The 26,079-nt window shown below is 38.3% G+C and overlaps 1 protein-coding gene across 1 annotated transcript; it reads right to left on the reverse strand.

Annotated features, from left to right (window-relative positions):
* Window positions 1–15,057: 15,057 nt before the first annotated feature.
* On the reverse strand, window positions 15,058–15,806 carry LOC149822915 (uncharacterized). The gene has a single exon (XM_089980170.1). The coding sequence runs from the start codon at window positions 15,789–15,791 to the stop codon at window positions 15,327–15,329; it is 465 nt and encodes a 154-aa protein (XP_089836296.1). The 5' UTR covers window positions 15,792–15,806; the 3' UTR covers window positions 15,058–15,326.
* Between the last annotated feature and the right edge of the window lie 10,273 nt (window positions 15,807–26,079).

Raw genomic sequence — 26,079 nt, forward strand, 5'->3', positions numbered from 1 at the left:
ACTAAGATTAGTCGACAGCCGTGTAACATTCTTAAATAGTGAAAAACTTCCACATATGAGTTATTGAGTGGAGTATCGTGGACGTAGGTGATTTCTCACCGAACCACGTTAATATCGTGTGTTGAGTTTTTTTATTGAGTGGAGTATCGTGGACGTAGCTCCTTGCATCCTAGGTGATTGTAGTATCTTTCTCAATGGTGTCAACATCCATCAAATGCTCCGTCAAATTCTCATACCCCTTCAACCTGAATGTGGCAAATCTCATCACAATCAAACTCAATCATTCAAATTTTATGTTGTGTAAAACACAATTACTTGTTCTGATTGAAAGCCAAGACATGATTGGCTTTATAGATGGTGAAACTCCTATCCCGACTCAAACTATAGATGATGTTTTAAATCCAGAGTTTATTGCATGGAAAAAATCTGATAGGTTGATGCAAGGATGAATCATGGGCACTCTATTCGAAGAAGTGCTAGGTCTTGACGTTGTTCGCCAAACATTCAGTAAGGTATGAAATACTCTTATCAAGGCTTTTGCTCATGTCTCCAAGGAATGTGAATTCCTATTGACGCAAAAATTGCAGTCGTATCGAAAAAGAAATCTCTCGGTGAATGAATATATTAATGGGTTCAAAAAAATCTGTGATGAATTCGCAGCCATTGGCAAGCCCATGGAAGATGAAGCTATAGTATTTTGGTTTCTCAATGGGTTTGGTCATGAGCATGATGCATTTATTACAACTATGCTAAAGTCGCCTATTCCATCGTACGATGATGTGATTGGCTTACTCCAAGGGCGTGAAACTATGCACATCATACATGAAGAAGGTGTAAATAAACATTCTGCCCTTTTGGGCAAAAATTTACGAATAACAAAATTCCTGTTAACACAAAGCCACTGTTTAACTAAAAAAAAACATGGCTTTATCTAAGCTGGACAGGGCGACAGTCGATTCAATCAAAATAAAACCAAATCCAGTTTTAATCAACCGAATGTCAAAAAAAATCAATGAAAAGAAAAGGGGGTCATGTGTCAAATATGTGGCAAGATGAATCACAATGTCATCAACTGTTGACACCATTTTAATCATGTCTATCAAGTTGAAGACATTCTGCAGGCTCTTGTGGTAATAAAACTTGTTGATAGCCAAGATCAAGATTGGTTTCCTGACACTAGAGCCAGCTTACACATTACTGTCAATCCAAGTAACCTCGAAACTTGTTCCAAGTATTATGGTTTAGAAAAAATTATGGTAAAAAATTATGTCAGATCAAATATCACCCATGTTGGGTCCACGAAAATTGAAAATGGTGACCATTTTCTTCACCTTAACAACGTCTTGGTCATTCTGGATATTAAAAAGAGTCTAGTGCTTGTAAACCAATTAACTTCTGATATGCCCTATTTATTTGAATTCTTATCTGATGGTTTTGTGGTTAAGGACAAGAGGATGTGCATGTAAGTGACGACAGAGAATAGAGTAGGAGACCTGTATGGATTCAACAACTCAAAGAACAAGTTTGATGACAAAGAGCAAGTTTTATTTTCTTCACCTTTCAGAAACTTCAGTTGGGACGTTTGGCATCAACGACTTGGGCATGTGCATGCACAGGTTGTTGACTTTTTTGAAAGAAATAATATATTTCACTAACATCAAAGTCTGCTAAAAATGTTATATGTGCAAGCTACCAAATGGGTAAAATAAGTAGAGTACCTTTCCTTTCTATTGATGACCATTGCCTGGAGATGTTTGAAAAAGATCATTGTGATCTATGGGGACCAGACCCTGTTACTTCTCATCAAAGTTTCAAATTTTATGCAATCTTTATTGATGAATATTCTTGTTTTTCTTGAATATTCTCTTTAAGACATAAAGTTGAAGTATGCAACAAATTTATTGAATTTCATAAATATGTTCAAACTTAGTTTGAAAAACAAATAAAGATTTTTCAAACCGATGAAGGGGGCAAGTTTAGGAGTATTGAACTCTAGACTTATTTAAAGATGAATATGATTCTCCACTATAAAAGTTGTCTAAAAGCTTCAGAACAAGATGAAATGGCTAAACGAAAGCATCGATCAATCACCAAACTGAGGTTAACCATGCTCTTTCATGCTTAAATTTCAACTCGGTTATGGGTGGAAGTGTAACGACCCCAACTCATACCCAAGAAAAAAGTATGATTTTTTTTTACCATTGCAAAAATATTCCCAGAGACTCGAGGCCTTTACAGTTCCACTCATAATTGGATAACTCAACCAACCACAAGGGATCTTACACTTATTCAAACTATAGCAACCCAAATTTTATTAATTAAAAAATAATAATCATGAGACAATTGCATAAGAATTCGAAGTGCATAGACAATTAAATGTAAGAAAAAAGTAAAGAAAAACAGAACCACGTTGTCCATCTATGAAGTTGTCTAGCAAACGTGTAGTACTTGTAGCTCTTCCAGAAAGTCATTTCACTAATCCCCTATGGCTACAAAAACTATAAAAGTAGGGGTGTCAGAAATCTGAGGAATTCTGTTTACGAATCTCTCTAATAAAACAAGTAAGCGTAAAGAATATAGATAAGAATTCATGCAATAATTTAGAAAAAATACATTTATGACAATTTTATAATTTAGGCAATCATGTAAGTAACATGAAACAATTGTTAAAAAAGAGAAAACATCTTATATCAACAAAGGACATTATCTAAGCATTAAAGACATACTATTATGCGAAAGAAAATACATATCATGCATTCATTCATATATCATGAGTAAATATGCATGATCTAATGCATAACAGAAAAATTTATGCGTAAATTATTATCTTTTATAAGAGTTTTTTTCATATACATGTCCATATTAAATGCACATAATTAAGTTTCTCTTTTTTAATTTTCGTTGCTCGCAGATACACCAAACAGGTAAAATTTCTCGATATCAAGTATGGTTCTCAGGGTGACATAATACACAAGTTGTATTTTATTATTGGGTTTCACACTTAGCTCTTGACCGAATCACCTTCGGAACATTAGACCTTCATATCTAATGTTGGGACACTAAGGACCTCAACTTTCAATGATACAACTTTCTTGGTATACCAAAATAACTGTGTCTACACACCACCCCCAAGTAAAGTGGCGGACTCTCCCTAAAACCATAGCCAGGAGAAAGAACCTCAATATTTGGTTCATGGGTAAACAGTAGTGTACACAAAGTTTTTTGTATCTTCGTGGTCCCTTCAAAATTGAAACTCTAAGATTCTTATTCTTCTGATGAGAGATCTCAGAACATATATTACATTGTTCTTTTATTTATATATATATATATATATATATATATATATTATTTTGATTATTATTATCCTATTTCTTTAATTTGAAATTCAACATGCAAACAAAGACAAAAGCTCACATATTCCCCTGTGAGGACCATCGCTTGCAGAAAAGTATAGAACAGTGCATTACAGTGCAAACTATTTATGTGATTTTTGTGATGCATTTAAAATACATAAAGAGGAGCAAAACCAAAGCTCGAGGCCCACCAGACCCATGATGATTCATTATGTGATCATCGATGCATCATATGCAAAGATCATGATTAACATACCACAATGCATTACTTTTGAATGCTTCATGATTACACATTCATATATGCCATGTAAAGATGTGCATAGAACAATAATATGCATATGCATGCGCATTGGTTTACCACTTCATACTCATTGCATACTTTCATTTGATTCACATACTTTTATCAAATGCATGGCTTCATTTAATACATGTATTCATGCCAAATGCATGCTTTCAATCATGACTCCTTTTAATTAAAATACATGAACACAACATGCAATCACTTACATGTAAACTCGTATCAATTCCATGTATGCTCATGCATAAGAAAACAACCATATAATTAACACTTTTACCCTAGCATAGGATATTCAGTTTAAGCATTTGAAAACAACTTATATGACATCAACAAAAAATAATTACATGTTTATCCAAATCATGGTAGCACCCATAATCCATTTCTGTCATATTGCTAACATAGATGTATGCCTAAGCAATTTTTGTAACATAGGTATTTTGATTACATTGTAACTAGGCATGACAGGATACATAAATATTCATCAAATATTCTGCTAAACAAATGATCATATACAAACCCATTGGACACTTAAACATGAATATGTACATAAAAAAGAATCAATGTAACCTGTGTGTATATATATATATACATATATATATATATATATATATCTTTTTCTTTTTTCTTTTTGAGAACTAATGGCCCAACACATAAAATATTTTTTTTTGTAAGCACCCAGTCCACCCGGTCGGCTGGGCTCGGCTCCATCCCAGCCAAGTCCAATCGACTGGGCCTGCCAGCCGACACACAAGACTCACTCAGACCTGTGCATACAGCCAACCAGGCATTCTCGGTTGGCTGCCCATCAGCCCAAACAAGTTTATGTATATTATTATTATTTTTTTACACAAATCTTGTCCAGCCAAGCCCACTCGGCTAGGCTGCTAGAAAAAACCGACAGACCGGGCCAACTAACCTGATTCAACTAGTCAGCTGCCTTGATAGAGCATGGTTAGTCTATCTCATAGGTGCATGTATATATATGCTTGAAAACCGTCATGTGAGCATATGAACTTTCCATAAAAAAATATACTTGTACATTCAGATTCACTAACCAATGAGGATTCTTAAGCAAAATCACCTCCAGCTATTCATATATATAGACAGGTTTGCTTGCAGTCTATATGTGCACATGTATGGTTTACACTCAACTTTCACATAAATTCTGAATATAATTATTCGTCATAGAGCATGCCACTAAATCGACTATTTTATCCTGAACTCATGTAAAAGCACATCAGTTCACATATGCATAAATATATATACTCCCATTACATGAGCAGGCAAATAATACAGACAATATGTTTTCTTAAAAATGTACTTTGTGTGCATGGTCCTAGTATCATGTACAATTGTTGACACCATCATGGACGATGAAGGGTCTCTAGAGATCCGTCTAGCTGAGAACATAAAACTTAGCGCTTTATAAGAGACAACCCATATTAGTGTTGTACTATTAGTAGTTTTGCTATTTTTTTTTATCATTTTCTTTATTCATGAGTATGAATGTTAGCTCATATATGCACTGCATTTTTTGCAATTTTTATGATTTATATACATTGAAACAGGTGGAACCTTTGCAAAGCCATTCACATGCCGTATCCGGTAAGGTTCCACAGTATGGATCAGGTGACTTCTACTCTTTTCTCTCATTTATTTTGTTCTCATATGCATTCACTCAGTTTCATTCAAGCATGGGGGAGTGCCACTGAGGACAATGTCATTCAAGCATGAGAGAGGGTGTAGTTTGCACACCCAAACTTTTTTTGTCTTCGTACTTTCACTTTCGATGATAACTCATAAAAAATGAGCTTTTAAGGAATGAGTTTGACCTTATATGAATGCTTTGCAAAATCTAATGTCTTTAGAGGATTTTTAAGCTCCATGATTTTTTTTCTGACACTGATATAGAAAAACATGGTTATTTATGTAAATTTCAAAGAAATGATTATAGGTGCATGTTAGAGTTTATTTTGAATCACAAGTATGAATATGCATAGTTTATTTAAAAAAAAACTAGGCAAATGAACAACATTGCATTTATAAGCTCAAAAGTAAAAAGAGCATACATTTAGTTGTTTGATATCTTTGTATTCTCTAGTAGCTAGGCTTAGACATAAGTTGAAGTGTTTGATTTTCATGTTGAAAAGGATAACGAAGGAAGTCACTTCTATGTCTAGTTGATATCTGTGGCCTATTTGGTTCAAGCAAGTAGAGCCTGAGGGGTGTTTACACCTAGTGCCTTAAAGTCATCTAGTTTGGGAGCCACCGGTCCGAAAGCTCGTTACATAGACTTTATAGAGAGCCTAATAGATATTGACATTACACATGATAAGAAGTAAGTTATACATAAAACTATGAGAATTGAAGGTATAGTGACTCAAGTAATTAAGTCTGAGAGATACTTTGTATCTGGTGCCTTAAGGTCGTCTGGTCTGAGATTTATTGACCCAAAGCTTGTTATACAGGTCACAAAACTGGAAATTTGATATAGTGCTCAAAAGAAAGAAAGAAAATGATGAAAAATTAAAAATCAATGAAAAAATAGGAAAAAAAGAAAAAAAATATAAAAAAAGGTTCACTGCTTAAAAGCAAATATCGAGAAAACTTGTGCAGAAAACATATGCATGAGGATAAGTAAATGATAACATGTACATATTTGATTTTCTAAGAATAAAGCATAAATGATTATGATATTTAGAAAAGTGAAAGAAAATGTTTTATTCTATGGTGTCCCGTAAAAGACTCTAATTACGTTTTGAAAATGTAATGGCATGAAATATTGGTGAAAGTGAAATCCTTAGTTACCTAATGGTTTTTGAAGTCAAATTTTTATGCACACATGACAAAGATGTTTGTGGGTAACATCACTGAAAACCCTCACGAGACCAACCTCATCTACTCGGTAACCCAGGGGTTGAAAGGGCTTGTTGCATATGCTAAATGCAACCGTGATTCCTATGAAAGTGAGTTAGATTTTTGTTTTGATTAGTTTAGTATTTTTACTTTTTACTTTAGTTTGCTCGAGGACTAGCAAATAATAAGTATGAAGGTATTTAATTATGCATACATTTTATATTTTATGCATACAATTTTATGCATGATCCAGGGAAAAACATTTTAAAAACTCATTTTTATTGTTGGTTTTGAGAAACTTCATTAAAATAGAAATTATCAGAAAAACATGTATTTCAAAGCTTGCCCTGTATTTTTTAGTGTTTTATTTAGTTTAAGAATTTTTAATTAAAGTTTTAATTAGTTTAGAAGAGTTTAAGTAGAACTTTTCATTGGTTTTGGAAGTTTTGTTTTATGAAACATGTTTTTTAAAAGACCTCTTTTTGGAAATTACTGAAAGTCTTTGGACTTGTTTTGAAAAACTTGTTTTAACCTAATATTATAATATAAACAGTACATGTAAAAAAATATGAAACATTTTTTCCAGCATTGAAAAATATGCCCACTTTCCTCCTCTCTCTTCTCTCTCTCCCTAGCTCTCTCTCTCTTTCTCTTTTGCCGATTTCTTTTTCTACCTCTTCTCCTCTTTTTCTTTTTGCTTTGAACCCCTTTCATCGTCAGCAACTTCTTCTTTTTCGTCGGGGAGGCATCTGTGCAGTTGGGATCAATCATTTTCTTCTTCTCAACCCTTCCATGTGAGGTAAACCGCGCAGGTGAGCTTCTTCTCCCCCATTTATGTAGTTTTTAGGATCATTGCTTGCATCATCTTTATTCTTTCGTATGTTCGCTGCATTTAGTTTAGATTGATTTTTACTCAGAAAAAGAATATATATATATATATATATATATATATATATATATATATATATATATATATATATATATATATATATATATATATATATATATATATACTGCATTTTTTTATATTATTCAGTCTATGCTTTATTTTATTCAGTCTTAACGTCTTTTATTTCAGCGTCTTTTGTTATTCAGGTCAACGTTTTTTTAGTTTTTATACAACATTGTTTCTTTAGCATCATAGCAACGTTTTTAGTTTTTTTTTTAGATTCTTTGTTCAACACATAGTTTCTTTAGTTAATTGCAATTTCTGGATTAGGTTTTTACATAACTACGCCTGAATCGTCTTCAACGTGAATCAACGTCAAACACACTATTCCAACATGTTTGACGTTGATCATTATACGTAGCTAGTTAGCATATTATAGCCCCATCTTTTAGCATTACAGAAGTTCAATTGTTGTAGGTTCAACAATTTACTAAGAGGTAATAGATTAGTTTGTCTCTTGTTGGGTTTAATTGTAGGTTTCCTTTTGAGTTGTTGGTATTTGTTGATTAATATAACTTGCATTTTTTTTTCTTTGTGCCAAATTAGTTGCGGTTAATTCAAGATTGGTTTTGCTTGTTTCTCATATAATACTTGGTTATAGTTTGTTATTATTCTTGTTTCCTTTTGACATTGTCTATACCATCCAGTTAAGTTAGTATAGGTTATTTGTTAATTGATATTCTTGTAGTTAGTTTCTTCTTATTTTAATTTAGATAATTTGTTAGCTTGTTTCGGCTTCTTGTTAATTAATTATTTGTTAATAGATAAGTTAGTTAATTCTTGATTTTTGGTTAGTCTAGTTTCTTGTGTTGTTTTTCTAGTTAAAATAATTTTTAGATGTTATGAGTTAGTTTCCTTCTTGTTAGTTAGTTTGTTCTGTTATGTTGTCTTTTAGTGTTAGTTTGTTCCAAGTTTGTTCATAGTTAGTTCATATTAATTAGTTCATGTTTTTATGATTTTTCTGCATATTTGCCTTTGATTTTCTCATAGATTTCTTTTTTTTTGCAGTGTGTTTTATTTTTTTGTGTCTTGCAGGAAAGCGTTGAAATGTGTGGTAGAGCCCTTTTCGTACCCTCGAAGTACTCTTTGAGGTCCCCTCAAGCCCTCAGAAGTGCCCTCAAGGAGCTCTCAGAGGGCAAAATAAAACATGCATTACCTGTTCCATTAAAGGGAACACAGAGGGGACAAGAAGACTCGAAACACTGTAGACTTTTCTCTTTCTTTTAGCTTAGGTTTCACTTTATTTTATTCAATTGGGTTTGTAATAAGGCCTTTCATTATTGTTTAAATTCCTTCGCTGAGGGCTGCACTCTCTCCTTATTTACTCAATTGATTGAATTTTTCTTTTTAACAATAAAACATAATTAAATTATGTGCTTGAATACAAAGTATTTTCCGTTCCTTGAGATTGACCCGGACTCCACCACTCGTGCAAGCCAGTTTCTATATTTTTGGTGTCTCGCTTTCACACTTGTTTTCCTTAAAAATATTGTTTTAAAAAGCGTTTTCGTAAAATTCACACCACGGCCTTTGGCCGTCAGGCTAGCCAGCTTGAGCAGCTTGGTGTGTTGCGAGTTTGCGAATCACTCTATGCCCGTGACAGAGCGATAGAAAAGCTTGCAACGGTAAGGAAGAACCATCGTGTCGCATTGGATTATTAGAAAAAGTAAGCCCGTGATAAATTGTCATCAGAGCAAAAAGATTAACGAAAACCTTGTTCTTCATTGTGTGCGACATTAAAGAGGACAACGATGATTTATCTTGGTTACGTAATTTTGCACAGTTGAAGTGTAGTTGAGTGAGCACAGAAGCAAGATGTTGGTAGAATGGTATAAGACATCTTGTTGATGATAAGCAGAAGTGTAAAGTTGTTGTTCAATTGACTAAGAAAATGTAGATAAGCCAAAGATTCCTACCAGTTGTGTGTCAGGCTCACAGGTGGAGCGTGGCATTTGCCTTGTGCATGCAGAGAATGCACATTGGATTCGACTAGATGGATTTGCATCTTTGCGTATGAGAGACTCAATTAAACTTTTAGATTCTCTCCCAAGATTATGGGTTAGAAGTGTGCCCATATTGTGTAGAATGTTCGTTGTTTTGGTTTCTTGAGTTGGCAAATCTTCAATAGATTTTATATGAAGAAAAAGTTATTGCTCATGACTCGTTGGTTCCTGCAAGAACATTTTGCTGACTCTAAGAGAGAGAGTTACAACATGTTGACTTTGGAAGAGGAGTTATAGCGTTAAGCCAAAGGTGCCCATGTAAAGACAAGTGCCCAGGAAGACGCTTTGAATGACCACTTTGGAGTGATATGCAAGAAGACGTCCCCCACTTAAGGACTAGTTTGGACTGTTAAAAAACTTCAAGTTGGTGCTTAAGGGAGTTGATACCCCTGCGGCACGCATTGGTGGTCATCTTTCTCTGTGAGGATCACGAAGGGTTTGGACTTGCCTTTGCTGGGGTTGGAAGGCACCTTAACCATGAGCATAAAGACGACAAGTTTATCGTGCAGACGAGGATAACCCGTTTGTGTTTGATACTGCACTAGGGTCTCACAAGCAAAGAATGCTCGATGCTGATAAAGCAGAAGACTGTTGTCTAAGTGATCGGAGATGCATCAAGGAATGAGACTTGATGTGTTAAAGGTTGCGGCAATGATGGATGTAATCCAGAACAAGTTGAGTAGGCTGAAGAAAAAGAGTGAACCAAAGATAAGTATAAAGAGAAACTGACATATCAGTGAAGACCGTGTTCTTACTTACATCAACATTATCGAGGACGATAATGGTTTTGGGTGAGGGAGAATGTTCTAGACCGATCTTTTGGAATGGGGCATGTGCAATGCAGAGCTCTATTGAGTGAAAAATGCATCGAGTGAAGGAACATATGGTATGTGTTCGCTTGATCGATGACGTGCGGTGGTAGCACGACATGCGATAGGCATCAGTATCATTGTTAGTGCATCGTTGTGTGGCGGCACAGTCGTGGAGCGTTGTTTGGTTAAGCAGTGCCAGCGGATCAGAGAATGTTGCATTTGAAGATTTGGTTAAGGACCTCTTAGCTTGCAAGAGATTACCATGCATATTGGTTGGATGTACGGGGGTGCGTGTGGGTTAGAGCTAATTCTTCTAGAAATCACCTTAGGTCGTTCCAATCGAGTATGGTGACTCAGAACTAGGCGAGTGAATGCCTAAACACCGACGAATGAGTCTGAGTGGTGTTCTTCGCTATGGTGTTCAATGATCAATTGGTCTTCGAACTGAGAGCAACAAGGTCTTGTTTCTTTAGTAGTGAGGTTTTGTTATGTCATGCACATGAAGCTGAAATACGCTTTATGACATGCAAGACTAAGGCAAAGTTTGTACCTCTTTCAAAAGTGGTAGTTGGTATGAAATGATTATGTACTAAGCGGCATTGACTACATGAAATGCGTATTTGAAAATGCGCTTGATCAGCTTTCGCTAGGCAACTGCGTATGGGGTGGTGCGCAGGACCAATGAAAATGATTCAGCACATAGAAAGATGTTGGTACGCAGCCTTTGGCTATTAAGTTGGCTAGCTTAGCGCATCGCGAGTTTGTGAAGCATTCTATGCCCATGACAGAGCAATAGAAAGGCTTATGACGGTAAAAAAAACCATTGCACTGCACTAATTTATTGAAAAAAGTAAGCCCATGATAGCAAGTGTAATACTATTTAGTCTGTAAGGTAAAGCCTTTGCATAGAGCATTGTTTTCTATGAAAGTCAGCTATAATGAAAGTAAAGAGGAAAATAAAAAACATACCAGTAATTTTCAATCTAGATAAATGTAACCTATGCCAGGAAACATAAAACTTTAATGCAATGATAATTCTTGTTTATATAAAAATTTGCAGTCAGTCGAGAATATGTATTAGATTAGCTATTTTTCAGATGTGTTTCTTGGAGAGAGAAAAAAATCAATGGTTGATATGGCATTAAAACTTGCTAAAATATTGGAGTTTTTTTTTTAACAAATCAATTTGATCCAAATCATGTTTTTATTATTTTCATGTATTAAAGTTGACTGAAATATGATATTTTATACTACTTCTAGACTACTCTTGTTTTCACGAGTTGTGAGCCGTTGATTTTCAGTATAAAAAATAAGATCTTATGACGTATTAAACATGATGAAATGTTCTAACATAATAAATAAACCATGCTAATTCAACACATCTGTACGGCAGATCTATGCAGAAGAGTGTTTACCACCGGTGCAAAACCACCGTATATTTCCCTCTCTCTCTCTCTCTATATATATATATATATTGTTTTTAATGGTCTCCATTGTTTTACACAAGATGGTGCGGATATTTAATGCGAGCCGCCCGTTTTTCTCTCTTTGGTCTTTATTAATGAAGACAGCATGCATTTATTTTTTAATAATTGCTGGTTGCCACTTAGGGGGGGCGTTTGCATGTCCCTTTCCGTGGAAACGCCTGCGGCTAAAATGGAATCAGACCCCTCCATAGGAACCGTTTCCACGAAAAACGCCAAGGGTTTTTCACAGAAACGGTGGTTTTTGCTGTTCGTGTTGTCACGGTGGGCCCCACGAAAATGCACGTCAATGATGCATTTTTGCGGAAAACACCCATTTTACCGTGAGACACAAACATGCCAAGCCAGAAATGTTTAGACAGTGAAGAGATCATGAATTTCATAGATTTTTCAGGTTCTATATTTCCAGCAAGAACAAAAGAAATGGAATTTTTAGTTTTCCACAACGACCAGCAGGTTTCGTCGCCACCATGCCTCCAGCTTTTATTGGATATTTCATGTTTGTAACATTTGGTACTTCAGGAAATTCTTGATTTTCAGTGCCATCCTGTTCCTAGATTAGGAAAAAAGTGTCATTTATTCCAACTGCTCAAACATAAGCAACAAGTTGACTAATTGGGAGGGTGGGGAGCTGTCAGTGCACATCTCCTTGTGGTGGAATGTTGCAGGTTCAAAACCCAGTGGTACTTTGAATAACAACTGGTGAGGACAGCAACTGTAAGTACAACAGGCAGAGCCAACGAGGCTATAGGTCCATGTTCTTGGGGTGGTTTCTTCATCATGTAAATATAAAAAACAAAAAACTTGCACTTTGATATGAATTCTAATTTGTGTTTCATTTGGAAGTGTTTTTGTAGTATAGGCCATGCCTTTTGTTTCTCCTCTTGTGAAATTTGGCTCTCTTTTTTTTCTCTCTCTCTCTCTTGATGTCGAAAAAACACTAATCCTTTGGGTCACCGAGAAGTGTAACATTGATCATGCCTATGCAATGAGTCATGGTTAGGTGATCGGGCAAAAATCGCTATGCTTGAAACGATTTTCTGTGCAAGCCACAAAAAATAGAAAATTGCTACATGCCCAATGATTTTTCTGTGTTGTGTTCTGCTATACAATGCCCTTGGTATATAATTCTATGGGCACTTCCCCCTTCTGTTGCGCTCAGCTTGCACATGGGATATAGCTCTTTGGTTTCTAAGTAGAGATGTGATGCAGCGCATTTGAGGAGAACATGATGAAAAAAATGTTTGAGAAAAGAATACCAGCGAATCCGAATGCACCAACCTAGCTCACGCCCCCGAAGCTGCAAGAAGAAAACACTTATTTTGGTATTTTTGTGAAATTTTCAATTTTATTTTGGAGAAAAATAAAATTGTTTTCGTCTGAAAATAGATTTTAATTAGTTATATTTTTATTTTAAGTCTTTGTAATTTTATTTTCTTAGGTTCTAGCTCCAATGGCCCGTTATGATTCATTTAGGCCATTGGGTGGGATTTTGGGAAGTATTCTATATTTTATTTTATTTTATTTTTTTATGTATTTTTTTTTCTTAGTGTTCTTGAATGCTGAATTTTGTGAACTGTTCTTGTTATAAACACTGATTGGGTGTTTAACGTTGAGTCTGAAATTTTCTGCTTGATTTGATGTTTGTGACGTTACATTCCTGCTGCTGCTGCTGTTATTTATTGAATGAAATCTGAATCGTGTTTTCATTAGGACTGGTTTCAATGTTTAAATCTTGACATTTATGTGAAGATTCCAAGAACCGGTTTATCTATGAATGATTTGTTTGCGTTGAATCAAAAGTCTGAATTTTATTTCCGTGATGGTTTATTTCTTGGACAGGATTTCTTGTATTTTCCTGATTTTTTGTGTTGAAAACAATTAGTAAGAGCTATGTTAAAATTCTGTTTTTATGTAGCTCACCAAGTGTTTGGTGAAATGCCTCAAAGAGTTTGCACATGTCTGTTAATTATAAATTTCTCGCTGCATAGCTAATTTATTTTAAAAATACATATTCTTGTATTTGACGTTAGTTTCTGGGCTATTTGGGTACCCGAATAGGTTTTCCTAAATGGTAGCCCATGTGGGAGAGCGGATCAAATAAAACGGCAGGTGACATTGCTAATGTGATAGTGTCATGATATATGAAACTTTCAAAATTTGAAAAATATATGAAAACATAAAAATGTGATAGTGTCATGATATTTTGGAAAACAATCGATATTTTCAAAATAGCACTATTTTATTATCATTTTTTTATATATCATACAACTTCACGATAGTTTCAAAATATTATTAATGTTTTTTACTACAGCGCCCATGAAGCAGTGGGAGGTTTTCATTCCCCTTATTATTATTATTATTATTATTATTATTTGGTCGTGTGCATGAGTTTTCATACTTCTAATATCTCTATTTCTTAGTCCCATACTCAAGGGAAGCTACTTTCTTTTGAAAAGGACATTAGAAGGGAAACTAGTTTCTCATGAAAAGGAGGTATGAATGCATTTTGATATTGCATTTATTATGTAAGTTTCATCACCTATCCTCTTGGAGATGTTTGTTTCACCTTCGATAGGAAAGAGTCCTTGGTGTCTTTCAATGGAAAGGACATGAAACAAACACCCGGTACGTTATCGATAGCATACAAGAGCTAGGAGGATGAATAAGGTGGTTTAAGATTGACTCGGACCAGATTAAGCCCTGAGTCAATTCAAGTTGGTTAAACATGGTTGAGTTGGGACCCGTCATCAAGCATTTGTCCCCACCTTAGCAGGACGAAGTTGGTGATAAAACATGAGTTTGGTTATCTTGTTCAAAAAGAACATATAAATGTACTCATGCCAAAATCATTTGGGCATTCTTATAGGTTGTTGATGGCATCTATGACATTAGCACCATTCACCTTTTCCCACTTTTTCTTTGTGAAATTGAATGCCTAAACGGGATGAACTGGGACATTGATTTATTTTTCTAGAACACAATATCCCATCTTATCCTGGATAAATATATGTATCTAAAAAACACCACAATCACTACCAGGAAACACCTTTCTTATGCTAAAGATGAAAAGATAAGATTCATTTTACAGGAACTTATAAGATTTTCACTTGTCCTGTTTTCCCAATTCGAGCTAATCAAAATCAAATAAATCACTGGGTTCGTGGCAAAAACACAGCACCACCCTCTTGTAAAGCTATGTTTGGCATCCAATAATAACGCGACCAAGTTCATGAAATTCAACATGCCTACTAAGTTAACCAAAAAGATCAAGCCCTCCGTACAACAACCCCGTCTTAGGCCAAGTACTTATTCCCATACAAAAGCCTAGCACCTTCTTACTTACCATATAAGTCTATATCATATCACAAAACACTATAAAAACCATAATCACACTACAAAAGTCCAACATGGGACCCACACATCACAAAACCAGTCAAATTAAAAAGCTAAAAACCACGCAAAAGGAAAACAGACATAGGAGTAAGTAACCACGAGCAAACCCCGAAACCACAAAGCGGTATTCCGGAGACCAGTAAACCACAACCAAAGCTTATTTATTTATTTTACTTTAACAGTAAGCGATGCACCTCTTCTTGCAGTCGATGGTGCACCCTCCACCACCACCGCCGTAGCCGTAGTTCTTGCCGGACTGGCCGAACGACCGGAAGCAGCTGGCCGGACAGACGAGTTTCTTCTTGTAGCACGGCCCCGGGATGGTGCACGTCACGGTGGGACGGTAGACGCCGCTGCGGGAGTACCCGCCGCTGGGGCCGCCGAACCCGGCGCCGTACCCGCCGCCGAAGCCGGGGCCGAAGCCGGGCATAGGAAAACCGCTGCCGGGGAAGAACCCACCCGGCATACCGCCGAAGGGGTCCATGTTGGGATTCTGGTTGGGGTAGGGGTTCCCGGTCGCCTTCTTGAGCTCCTCCTGGAAGCCGCTAGCTGTCTCCTGACGGTCTGCTCCGGCGACCACCAGTGTGGCCAGGAGGAGGAAGAGGGCCACAGGGAAAAGGCATGAGCTTGTCTTCTTCATGTTCAAAGGAAATGAAGAGGGAGATAGAGGTTGAGGGTGGTGGGTTAAATAAGGAAAGGGAGTTGCATTTAATAAGAGAGAGAAGGAGAGTTGGCAGACAGTTGAGGGAGGGAGGGGTGGCGCCCATTAGGTCAAGAGCAATTATTGTGCTTTGCATCACACCACCTTGCCCGTATATGTAGGCGTTCATGCGCGCATGCATGTATATATGCTTGTATATACTATAAGTAGAATGAGTATGCATCATTATGTAGGTGTAAGTAGGGGGTGGCAATCGGGCCGGGTCGGGTCGGGTCGGCGGGTTGGTGGGTCGAGTTAACGGGTTGATGAGTCAGAATAACTCAACACGATCACACGACCCATTTATTAAACGGGTCAGATGTGGCAAATATGAACACAATCTATTTATTAAACGGGTAATTCGACACAACACAATTAACCCATTTAATAAACGGGTCAAACATCAGTACTACACGACAGGGCAACTCAATTATTAAACGGGTTGACTCGATAACATAGACACAATAATCAACCGGAGTAACCCGAATAACCTGTCTAACCCGAATAACAAAATTAGAAACACAAAAAGGGTGGTGGTGTGCGCCTATGCAGTGATGGCAATGAGGTGGAGAGGAGAGGTCTCAAGCTCTCGACTGCGGTTGGGTAGAAAGGAGTTAGGTGGGTGACTAAAGTGTAAAGTTAGGAGTTAGGATTAGATAAGTTAATATATATACAAACAAGTTGCGGGTTGACGGGTTTGTGTAAACGGGTTGACCCGCCCACCTAACCCGTTTATTAAATGGGTTAAACGGGTTGGCGGGTTGGCATACCCCTAACATGAACACAACCCGTTTAATAAATGGGTTAAGCAGGTCCACCCGTTTATGATACAAACCCGTTTAAACCAAACCCTAACTCAGCTAAGAAGCGGGTTGGCAGGTCGGGTCAAATTTTGCCACCCCTAAGTGTAATACAGAGTGTTGGAAAGTGAACCGAGTAGCTCGTGGTTCGGCTTGGTTTGGCTCATTGTAAACTCGTTAGTGTTTCAGCGAGAAGAGCTATGAGCAGCTCGTTAAGCATAAAAGAGTCTAAGAAGAACAAAGGGCGTTTGGCTAGGCTCATGTAAGCTTGTGAGAATATGTTATGCAAGAAGCGGCCATGCATGGTTCATGGCATGTGAGAGAGATGTTTATTATTCAAATCCCATTGTTCACATCACCCATTTCAAAGAGTCCCAACTCCCAAGGGGATTGTTTCAGTGCGGTGGGGGCTTTGGCTAGACGAGTGGTCAGGATTTTATTCTCACATGGGCATCACCTCCTTCGCATATTGCTGAAGCATGACGACTCCCTGGAGGCGAGGGTGCGCTTCAATTTTACACTGCCGGAGAAGCGGCCGTAGGCTGGCAGAGTAGTCCAGCACGGATGATTTTCTTACTCTGGGGTTGGGTAGAAATCTATTAGTCAGATAAGCGATTTATGATTAAAATAATCTTTCTATTTAACCAAGTTAATTAGTTTACTTTTCAATCTAGTGCATTTCATGACAAAAAAAGAACACTGCCACTAAACCTTGTGTATAGCAAAATCCAGTGACAAAAAACAAGAATTGAAAATTGTCGTTCTGTCTGCCTCCTGATTTACTCTCCTTTGGGTCTGATTAATTTCATTAAGGGCATGTTTGATTGCAGGTTCTGTGGGTCTTGCACGACATCAAGAACGCATGTCCGCCACATCCCAAGAATGTTGTTTCAGCGTTTCATCACCCTGTAACGGGACAACATTTCCACCCTTTGAAAAAAAAAAAGTCCGGGCGGAGGTAAGGGATTTTGGGGGTTATACCCCGACCTCATCTCTCTCTCCCTTTTATTCTCTCTCTCATTAGGGTTTGAATTAGGGATTTTTAAATTAGGTTTTGAAATAGGGATTTCCAAATTAGGCTTTTTCAATTTAGGGTTTTAAATTGGGGCTTTTAGAATTAGGGTTTGAATTATTATTTTTATTTTAATTAAATATAAAAAAATAAATTTCTTTGATAAGGGCGTTGAATCAAGTTTCTCTAATTATAGTTTTTTATATTTAATTTGATTAGGATTTTTTTTATTTGATTAAGGTTTTTCCTTTGATTAGGGTTTGAATTAGTGCTTTTTATGTTTTATTTTTAGTTTTTTTTATTTTATGGTTTATTTTTTTTTGCAGTTATTTATTTTCGAACAAGAAAAATATGATTTTTCTATTTGAGTTGAAACAAAATGTTGGACAAAGAACAATTGTTATAGAACAGAGTGAACACACACGCATATATATATATATATATATATCTTATAGTGTGTGGAAGACTCTATCATGGTTTTAACATAGTTTATGATTGGGTGTTGCCTTTCTTTGTGTTAGAAGCGTAATAACTGATGCTTGATGATGGGTGGTTAACTTATAATACATACGTGTAGAATGGATCAGGGATTAGGGTAATTTATTGTAACTGAGTCATCTAAATGATGTTGAAGTTAACAGATGCTTTGAAAATGTTGGGCAGTGCTCGTATGTAGGGATGTCAAAACGTAGGACGACTTGGAACGGCGAGGATCCATTGGTGGGTACTCAGTCCAATGGATGTCATGCGTCCAGACATCATACGTTACAGGGACACATTACTAAGTGACACGACCGACATGTGGAAGCACCATGCATGTGACCAATCATAACATGTTATTCATTATTTTAAAGTTATTTAAAATATTTGAATAGTAGTTTTTACTAACAAGAAATACGTTTTTATATATTACAATATCAAAATATATTTTTTAACATTAAAAATAAAATCCCAGTGTCATCATGTCCTAGTTCTCAACATATATGTGGATTCATGTCTCTTATCCATATTGAGTTCATCTATATCTTGCTTTTTCACTAAGTCTACATATACTTAGCGTCAGTGAAAATGAGTTTTACTGACGCACCAGGAGAACATGATAATAAATATATTATTTCTTGTAGTGACATACCGTGTCCTTGTGATGTACCGGAATCAAGTTCATGTACACTTTATGATGAAAAGATTACGTGGGTCCTTAATTGTGGAGGGTTCAAATGATTGCATTATAACTTGACTCATGTGCTTTCACGTGGCGTGAGAATTGATTCTCAAACTTGATGGTTAATAAGGCGAGCTCATACAATCAAGAATTAAGTGTTGAGTCGGGGTGGCAGTCGGGTCGGGTCGACGGGTCAGCATACCTCAACATGAGCATGACCCGTTTATTAAACGGGTCGACTGTGGCAAACACAAACCCAACCCATTTATTAAACGGATAACCCAACACGACACAATTAACCCGTTTAATAAACGGGTCGGGTAAACGGGTTGGCAGATTAGCGGGTGGGTTGGCGGGCCGGGTTTGGGTAAACGGGTTGGCGGGTGGGTCGGGTTCGAGTAAATGGGTAAACGGGTTGGCGAGCGGGTCGGGGTCAGGTAAACGGGTTGGCAGGCCAGGTTCGGGTAAACGGGTTGACCTGCCCGCCTAACCCGTTTATTAAACGAGTCAGCCGGGTTGGTGGGTTGGCATACCCCTGACATGAACCCGACCTGTTTAATAAACGGGTTAGGTGGGTTGACCCATTTATGACACGAACCCGTTTAAGCCAAACCCGAACCCAGCTAAGAAGCTGGTTGGCGGGTCGTGTCAGATTTTGCCACCCCTAGTGTTGACTGGGTTTTGATCAGAAAGACAATGCATCCGCAAGGGCTTTCCACACCTGGTTAGGTGCGCCTACTTAAGGAATTCAAGATGAATGATGTTGAGAGTATACTGAGGTACTTCTTTAGTGAAAGAAGAGGCAGCAGAGGGCTTTTAATTACTTGGGCGTTGGCTAGTGTAAGACCTTAGATTTAAAAAAAAAAAAGCAAGCACGGGTCAGATCCGGATCCGACTCGGACCTGAACCCGAGTACCCTAAACACACCCTGTGCTTATTTAAAGCATGCAATGTGTAGGGTTGAAACCCTCCCACTCCCTCTCTGTGCTCACCCTCCTCCCCCCTCTCTCTCTCTCTCTTGCGCCCTTTTTTTTAACCCCCGCTGTTGCAGTCCCCCTTCCCTCGCGTGCTCTCTCTCTCTCTCCCATGACCTCCTCGAGAACCTGCCCAAGCCTCTCCTCTGCAGTGTCTCCTCTCCTTCACCTCTTTTGTTGTCAGGACTAACGCAGGAGACCCCACGTTGATTGTCTAATCTCTGTCTTTCTTTTGCTCGTCAGGTGTCGACCACCCCAACCCATCACTGACGCCCTCTCTCATCTTCCTCAGTCTAGCCAGGCAACCGACCCCAGTCGACACCTCGCCCCAGCCTCCTCTCGGGTAGTCTCTCTCTCTCTCTCTCCCTCTCTCTCTCTCTGTTGTCAAAGAAAGGGTGCAGGCCCCCTCCCCGCCTTCTCTTCCCCAGTAGGCAAAGCCTAATGCCTCTCAATTTTTGGCAGGCAAGGGCGAAGCCCCTGTCGTCTCTACGCTTCTAACAAGCAGAGGCAAAGCCTCTGCCCCGTTACCTCCATTTTTTCGTCAGCCAGGGGTGAAGCCTCCTGCCTCCCTTCTTGTGATCAGTATGTTTGCCCCTACCGCCCTGGTTTTTGGCGAGCAGGGGATGAAACTCCTACCCCCTCCCTTGCCCCTTGTTTTGGTGAGCCAAGGTCGGGCTCGACTGTCAGGCCGAGCCCACCCCCTCAACCCCCTCTCTCCTTCTATCAGGCAGGCGAGGCAGGGGTTGTGCCTCTGCCTCTCCCTCCCTTTTTTTCTTTCGTCAAGCAGGGCCTTTGCCCCTGCCTCTTTGCGTTTTCGGCAGGCAGGGGTGAACCCCTGTCTCCCTTTTTCTCTTGTCAGGCAATGGTTTTGCCCCTGCCTATTTGCATTTCCAGCAACCCTACCTCCCTTTTCTTTCATCAGGCAGGAGCTTTGACCCTACCTTTTTGCTTTTTCGATCGGCAGGGGCGAAGCCCCTTGCCTCCCTCTTTACTCATAACAAGCAGGGGCTTCACCCCTACCTCTTTGCTTTTTCAAGCAAAGGCAAAGGCAAAGGCAAAGGCAAAGCCTTTGCCTCCCTCCTCGTTTTTCTCGTGATAGGCCAGCGTCAAGCTCATAGTTGAGCCCACCCCTCGACCCTTGTTGTTTTCAATCAAGGGTCGGGCTCGACCTGGCAGCCGAGCCCACGTTTGCCCCATCCTCTATAAGTTTTTTTTCAAGCTTTTATACGTGTACTCATGTTTTGGCTTCTTGCAGCTTGCACAACGGAGCTCGCTCGTGCCCCGCGGCCCGAGACGTACATTACTTACACTAGGAGATGTACACAGTGCCATGACTCCCCAAAGTAACAAAAAGTTGTGCAAAGAACAATGGATGAACTAAAATAAAGTAATTAAAAATTAAAATGAAAAAGAAGGTTAATGTACAAACTAAAACAAAGCAATTAAAATTAAAATGAAAAAAAGGACAATGGACCATATATATGTATACGTATATCTATATATTTATGCTTTTAACTCAAGGACACGATTTCACGATCGTTATCCTTTTTAATTTTCTGCCTTTATTGCTTTCTATTGCCGCTGCGCTTGGTGTGCACATGCTTTTATTTTTGTATTTACTTTCATGTCTTTATTGCTTTCTGTCTTTACTGTTCGCGTCTTTACTTTGTTGTTGTGCTTTATATGCATAGACTTTTGCTTTCGCAGTTTTCTTTTGTTCTTTATTGCTTTTTTGTCTTTTTTGCCTATTTTGCCACCATGCTAGAGTGAACAGACTTGTATTTGCTTTTACTATTGCGTACTTGCTTTGTTGTTGCACTTATGTGCATATGTTGTTGTTTTCGTATTTTACTCTTATTTTTCTTTGCCGCCACACTTAGAGCGCATACTTACATTTTTGGGTACTTGTTACTTCTTAAATGCAAGTCTCGCAGGGCGCATAAGAGCGCGTATCATTTTTGCTATTTCAAAAAAGATGTGGATTTACGTATAGGCGCTATGGTCTAGAGAGAAGGTTTCCTTATAAGGTTTTCAGCTTCTCGAGTACGCGGTCTTGCGAAGCAAAGCTAGAGAGTATTGTGGGTTGCAACTTAGCAACTAGCTTTCTCCAAGTTGGTACACTTGGGAAAGCATTTCAAATTTATAGAGATTTTAAACCATGCATGTTGTTTCCTGTTTCGCAAGTCTAAGCATGTTAATATTTGTTCTTTCGGTATGTACTTGTGAAACTCTGTGTTGGGTTATCCTTTGAGAAACCCATACTCCTATCATCGTAGTTGTACCTTTAGACATGTATCGTATGTGTTGTACTACGGTGAGTAGGATGAGAGGTCGATGACAACCTTGAAACATGCAATGAGCACCTTATTGAAATCATATAAAATGGTGATGATTCACCTTCACAAGCAAGAGAGAGAGAGAGTTTAAAAGACCAGGGCATATATATAGGATGGGGGCGTCAGTTAAAAGTGTTTTCATCAAGGGAGATGATGGATTGATACAAACACTTTGATGGACACATTGTTAACAACTACCCATCAAGCAAATGACTCAGTGTCCCCAGTCATTGGAATTAGGGGATGAGACTATCAAAAATTATCCTAGATGATAGATCCCATGAACTCTGTAGAAATAAGATGCATCCGTGGCCACAAACACTACAAGAAAAATGTGGATTAACGACGGACGCTATCCATCGCTAATCCATCTCTAATCCATCACTAAACAGTTTAGCAACGGATTCACGATGAATTAATGATGGACAACGTCCGTCACATAATCCTGGTCACTAATTAGTGATAGAACTTATCTATCGCTACTTTCGTCGCTAAGTTGCAACAGATTAGCGACAGACATGATCCATCGTGAGTACGTCACTATTTTAAATTAGCGACGGATAATATCCATCATGAGTCCATCACTATTTTAAATTAGCGATGGATATTATCCGTCGCTAAATTTTTTAAAAAAAATTAAAAAAAAATTGCTCCCTGCCGGGCGCTATTTCGGCAGCAATAGATCGGACTTGTACCGCATCACATATGCGTTGCACCCGAGCGACCCGGCTCGCCACTGCGGGGTCTTTTGCACAGAACCGACATGCTCTCCGGTGCGCTCTCCAGCGCCCTCCTAACCTGGTTCTCTACTTTTCCGTCCCTGCCCGCCATTGCAGGGTCTTCTTCACAACGCAAAAGAGTGCACCTCCAAAGTGGTGCACTCTCATGCGCGCTCTCCGGTGCCCTCTCGACCTCCGGCCTGGCCCGCCACTGCGGGGTGTTCTGCACAACGCAATGGTTGCACCTCTGAATTGGTGCGCTCTTCGACGCCCTCCCGACCTGGTTCCCTCGCTTGTTCGTCGACCTGAAACTATAACCCCGAACATAATCGTTAGGCAAGGAACAAAAAGCCACACTCAGAAAAGAAAATGACTTGCCGGACCTGAGAGGTTGGGCCGGCCTGGTCGTCCACCGCCGGTGGGTGACTCTGACTCATCTTCTTCCTCGCGTTCCTCCACCACGAAGTCATCATCGTTCGAGAAGTCATTGGTTTAAATTTCGAACGGGGAGAGAGGAAAAATTCCGCGCCTTAGATGAGACGGTTTAAATAAAAAATTAGCAACGAAATTAGCGAGATAATTTTTCTGTCACTAATCTATCCCTAATTAGCGATGGAATTAGTGAGGAAAATATTCCCTCGCTAATTCTGTCGCTAATTAGCATTTTTCTTGTAGTGTTTGGCGACGAAAAAATTTGTTGCTAATCCATCGCTCATTAGCGACAAAATTATGAGAAAGATATTTTCGTCACTAATTTTGCAAATATTTCGAATGTTAGCGACATATTGTTTTCTCTCATTAATCTGTCTTAAATGTCCATTGCTAATCCATGTTTTTCTTGTAGTGGAATGCCTTTGGAGAATCCTCTCTTAGTCACTAACCCTCCCCTTAAGAGCGAACTCATCTAGCAATCTGGGGTATCATAAAATACATAGCATAACAAACCCCTGGATCAGTCTTGATTGTTTCTACGTTTCACGTCTGTGCATACCCACATGCTAGTTAATATCAAAACAAAAGATTATCATGTTCACAATATCTGCTTGAATGTGCATTTTTGAAATTGATGAACTGCTTATTGTGTATGCCCATATTTTGTATTAGTTAATTGTTGTAGTTTACTATTCTCCGCTTGTGAAATCAATTATTCATGCTAGAAATAGATTATTTCTTGCATAGATAACAACTCATGCTAGTGTAGCTGAATTAATCTGCTTATCATACTAGCATAATAAGCTTTGCTTTAATTTTGTTTCATATTGTCTTATTTGAGTACCTATCAGTTTTTTGTGAAACTGACCTATTTTATGGCTACATGTGACAAATAGGTTTACCGGGCAGCTGATGGCGTGATGCGAGATGACTCAAGATCTCACTCATCTGCTCGTAGTTTTTGTATCTGGGTTACCTGTTTTGGTTTTGAGTTTTGTATAAGGAGAAACCCTAAATTTTGTATAACTGAAAGTTTATCATTAATGTATATTTGACTCACTAATTGTCTTGCTAAAATATTTTTTATAATAATTGTTTCGATGATGAATTTTTACGCTAATGTGCCCAAAGTTGTAATTTGTTTTGATTTTTAAAAAAAAATCTTTTTTACTGATAAAAACTCCGAAAAATGAAAGTTTTTTTAAGTATTTTTAAAAGTTTAAAATTTTGGGGCGTTACAACTAGTGATGGCAGTGGACCAGTCCGCCCCCGCCCTATCTCAAAATCCTGCCCTTCATCCCCACCTCCATCACCGTTTCACGTTCTCCATCCCCGGTCCAAACGGGGTGAGGCGAGGTGAGGCAGGGATCAAGATGGGGTGGGGTCCATCCCTATACGGATTTTGATTTTAACCTCCATCCCCACCTTCGTACCCATTTCATGTCCTCCATCCCCGATCCAAATGGGGCAAGGCAGGGCGGGGCTATGTTTCCCCCCAGTCCAATGCCATCTATAGTGTTGTCTACACAGTTGGGCTAGGGCTGTCGACTGGTCAGGTTTGTATCAAATACCCAACTAGATCCAAACTCAAATTTCTGAGTATGGGCATAAAAAATATCAACCTAAATAATCAATATTCAGGTCGGCCCCAACCCAACCCGAGCATTATCCGGGTAATGAAAGTTTTAGTCACCATCTTATTAACCAACTGCTAAACACTACATGTGTAGCAAGTGAAATGTGAAAATAAATTAAATGTCTCATTTTTCTTTTCCACAACCAATGCAGCTCATGGAATTGGTCACATTTGATAGGACCTGGACAATGGCTTGGACTGCGAAATGAGCCGAGTCAGCCAGACTTGCTATGGACTAGGATTTTTGACCTCGGCCCAACACAAAGAAGGGCGGAACCCAGCACATTATTTAATAGGCTTGACATGGGCATGGACTGGCCGGCCCAATTAGGTCCATCGGCATAACAGGTAGGTCGTTCACCATCGGGCTCGCTGGAACTAGCCTTGGGCTCGGCTTACCAATTTGACCGGTCAGGCTGTTGGTGAGCCTTTGGAATTGATGTTGTCCAGCCGTACTTCAAACTACTCTTTGAGGCTGACTGATAATAAGCAAGATATGATATGTACAAAATGTTCATCATGCATCACTTCATACTTTCATGTCATACTTTTTAACATTTATGAGCCGGAGGCATAGTGACAAACGTTTTTTCCATAAAATCTCATTTTTCAAAAACTGGCAAGAAATTGAATTTTTTTCATAAATCTGGCATTTCTTGGGCAAAATCTCGTCAATAAAAAAATAAATTAAAAAATATAAAAGATAAATTTTATAAGAAAATATTAATAAAAATCATTTAAAAATAAAAATACATGGTTTTTTCATGATAAATAGCCGTTTAAAATGTAAATATCATGTTTAAATCACGTTATTTATGTTTTTTCATAAATCTCACGATATTTTGAAAACATAAATAGCCCTGAAAAGGGTGTCAATGGGTTAGGTTTGGTTCAGACCCAACTGAAACCAGACCCAAACCTGATTTGAGATGATGGTACCGGATCCAAACCTGGGTCTAATTAGACCCATCATAAGAGAAACCATACTAGATTCTATAAAGATTACATGAACCAGATCTGGTAAAATAATATTTTTAGCATTTTTATATTGAAAAATTGCGGATCTTAATTGGAACATGGGTCAGACCCAAGCCAGGTATGAAATTTCACAAACCATACCCAGATTCGTATATTAATCAGATCGTTCAGGTCTGACC

Source organism: Nuphar pumila, chromosome 11 (genome assembly GCF_984573655.1).
Source record: "Nuphar pumila chromosome 11, dmNupPumi1.hap1.1, whole genome shotgun sequence".
Lineage (NCBI taxonomy): Eukaryota > Viridiplantae > Streptophyta > Magnoliopsida > Nymphaeales > Nymphaeaceae > Nuphar > Nuphar pumila.

What these genes read in the sequence shown, in the direction of transcription:
- LOC149822915 (XM_089980170.1), bottom strand. Translation starts at nt 15,791, where the DNA reads ATGAAGAAGACAAGCTCATGCCTTTTCCCTGTGGCCCTCTTCCTCCTC.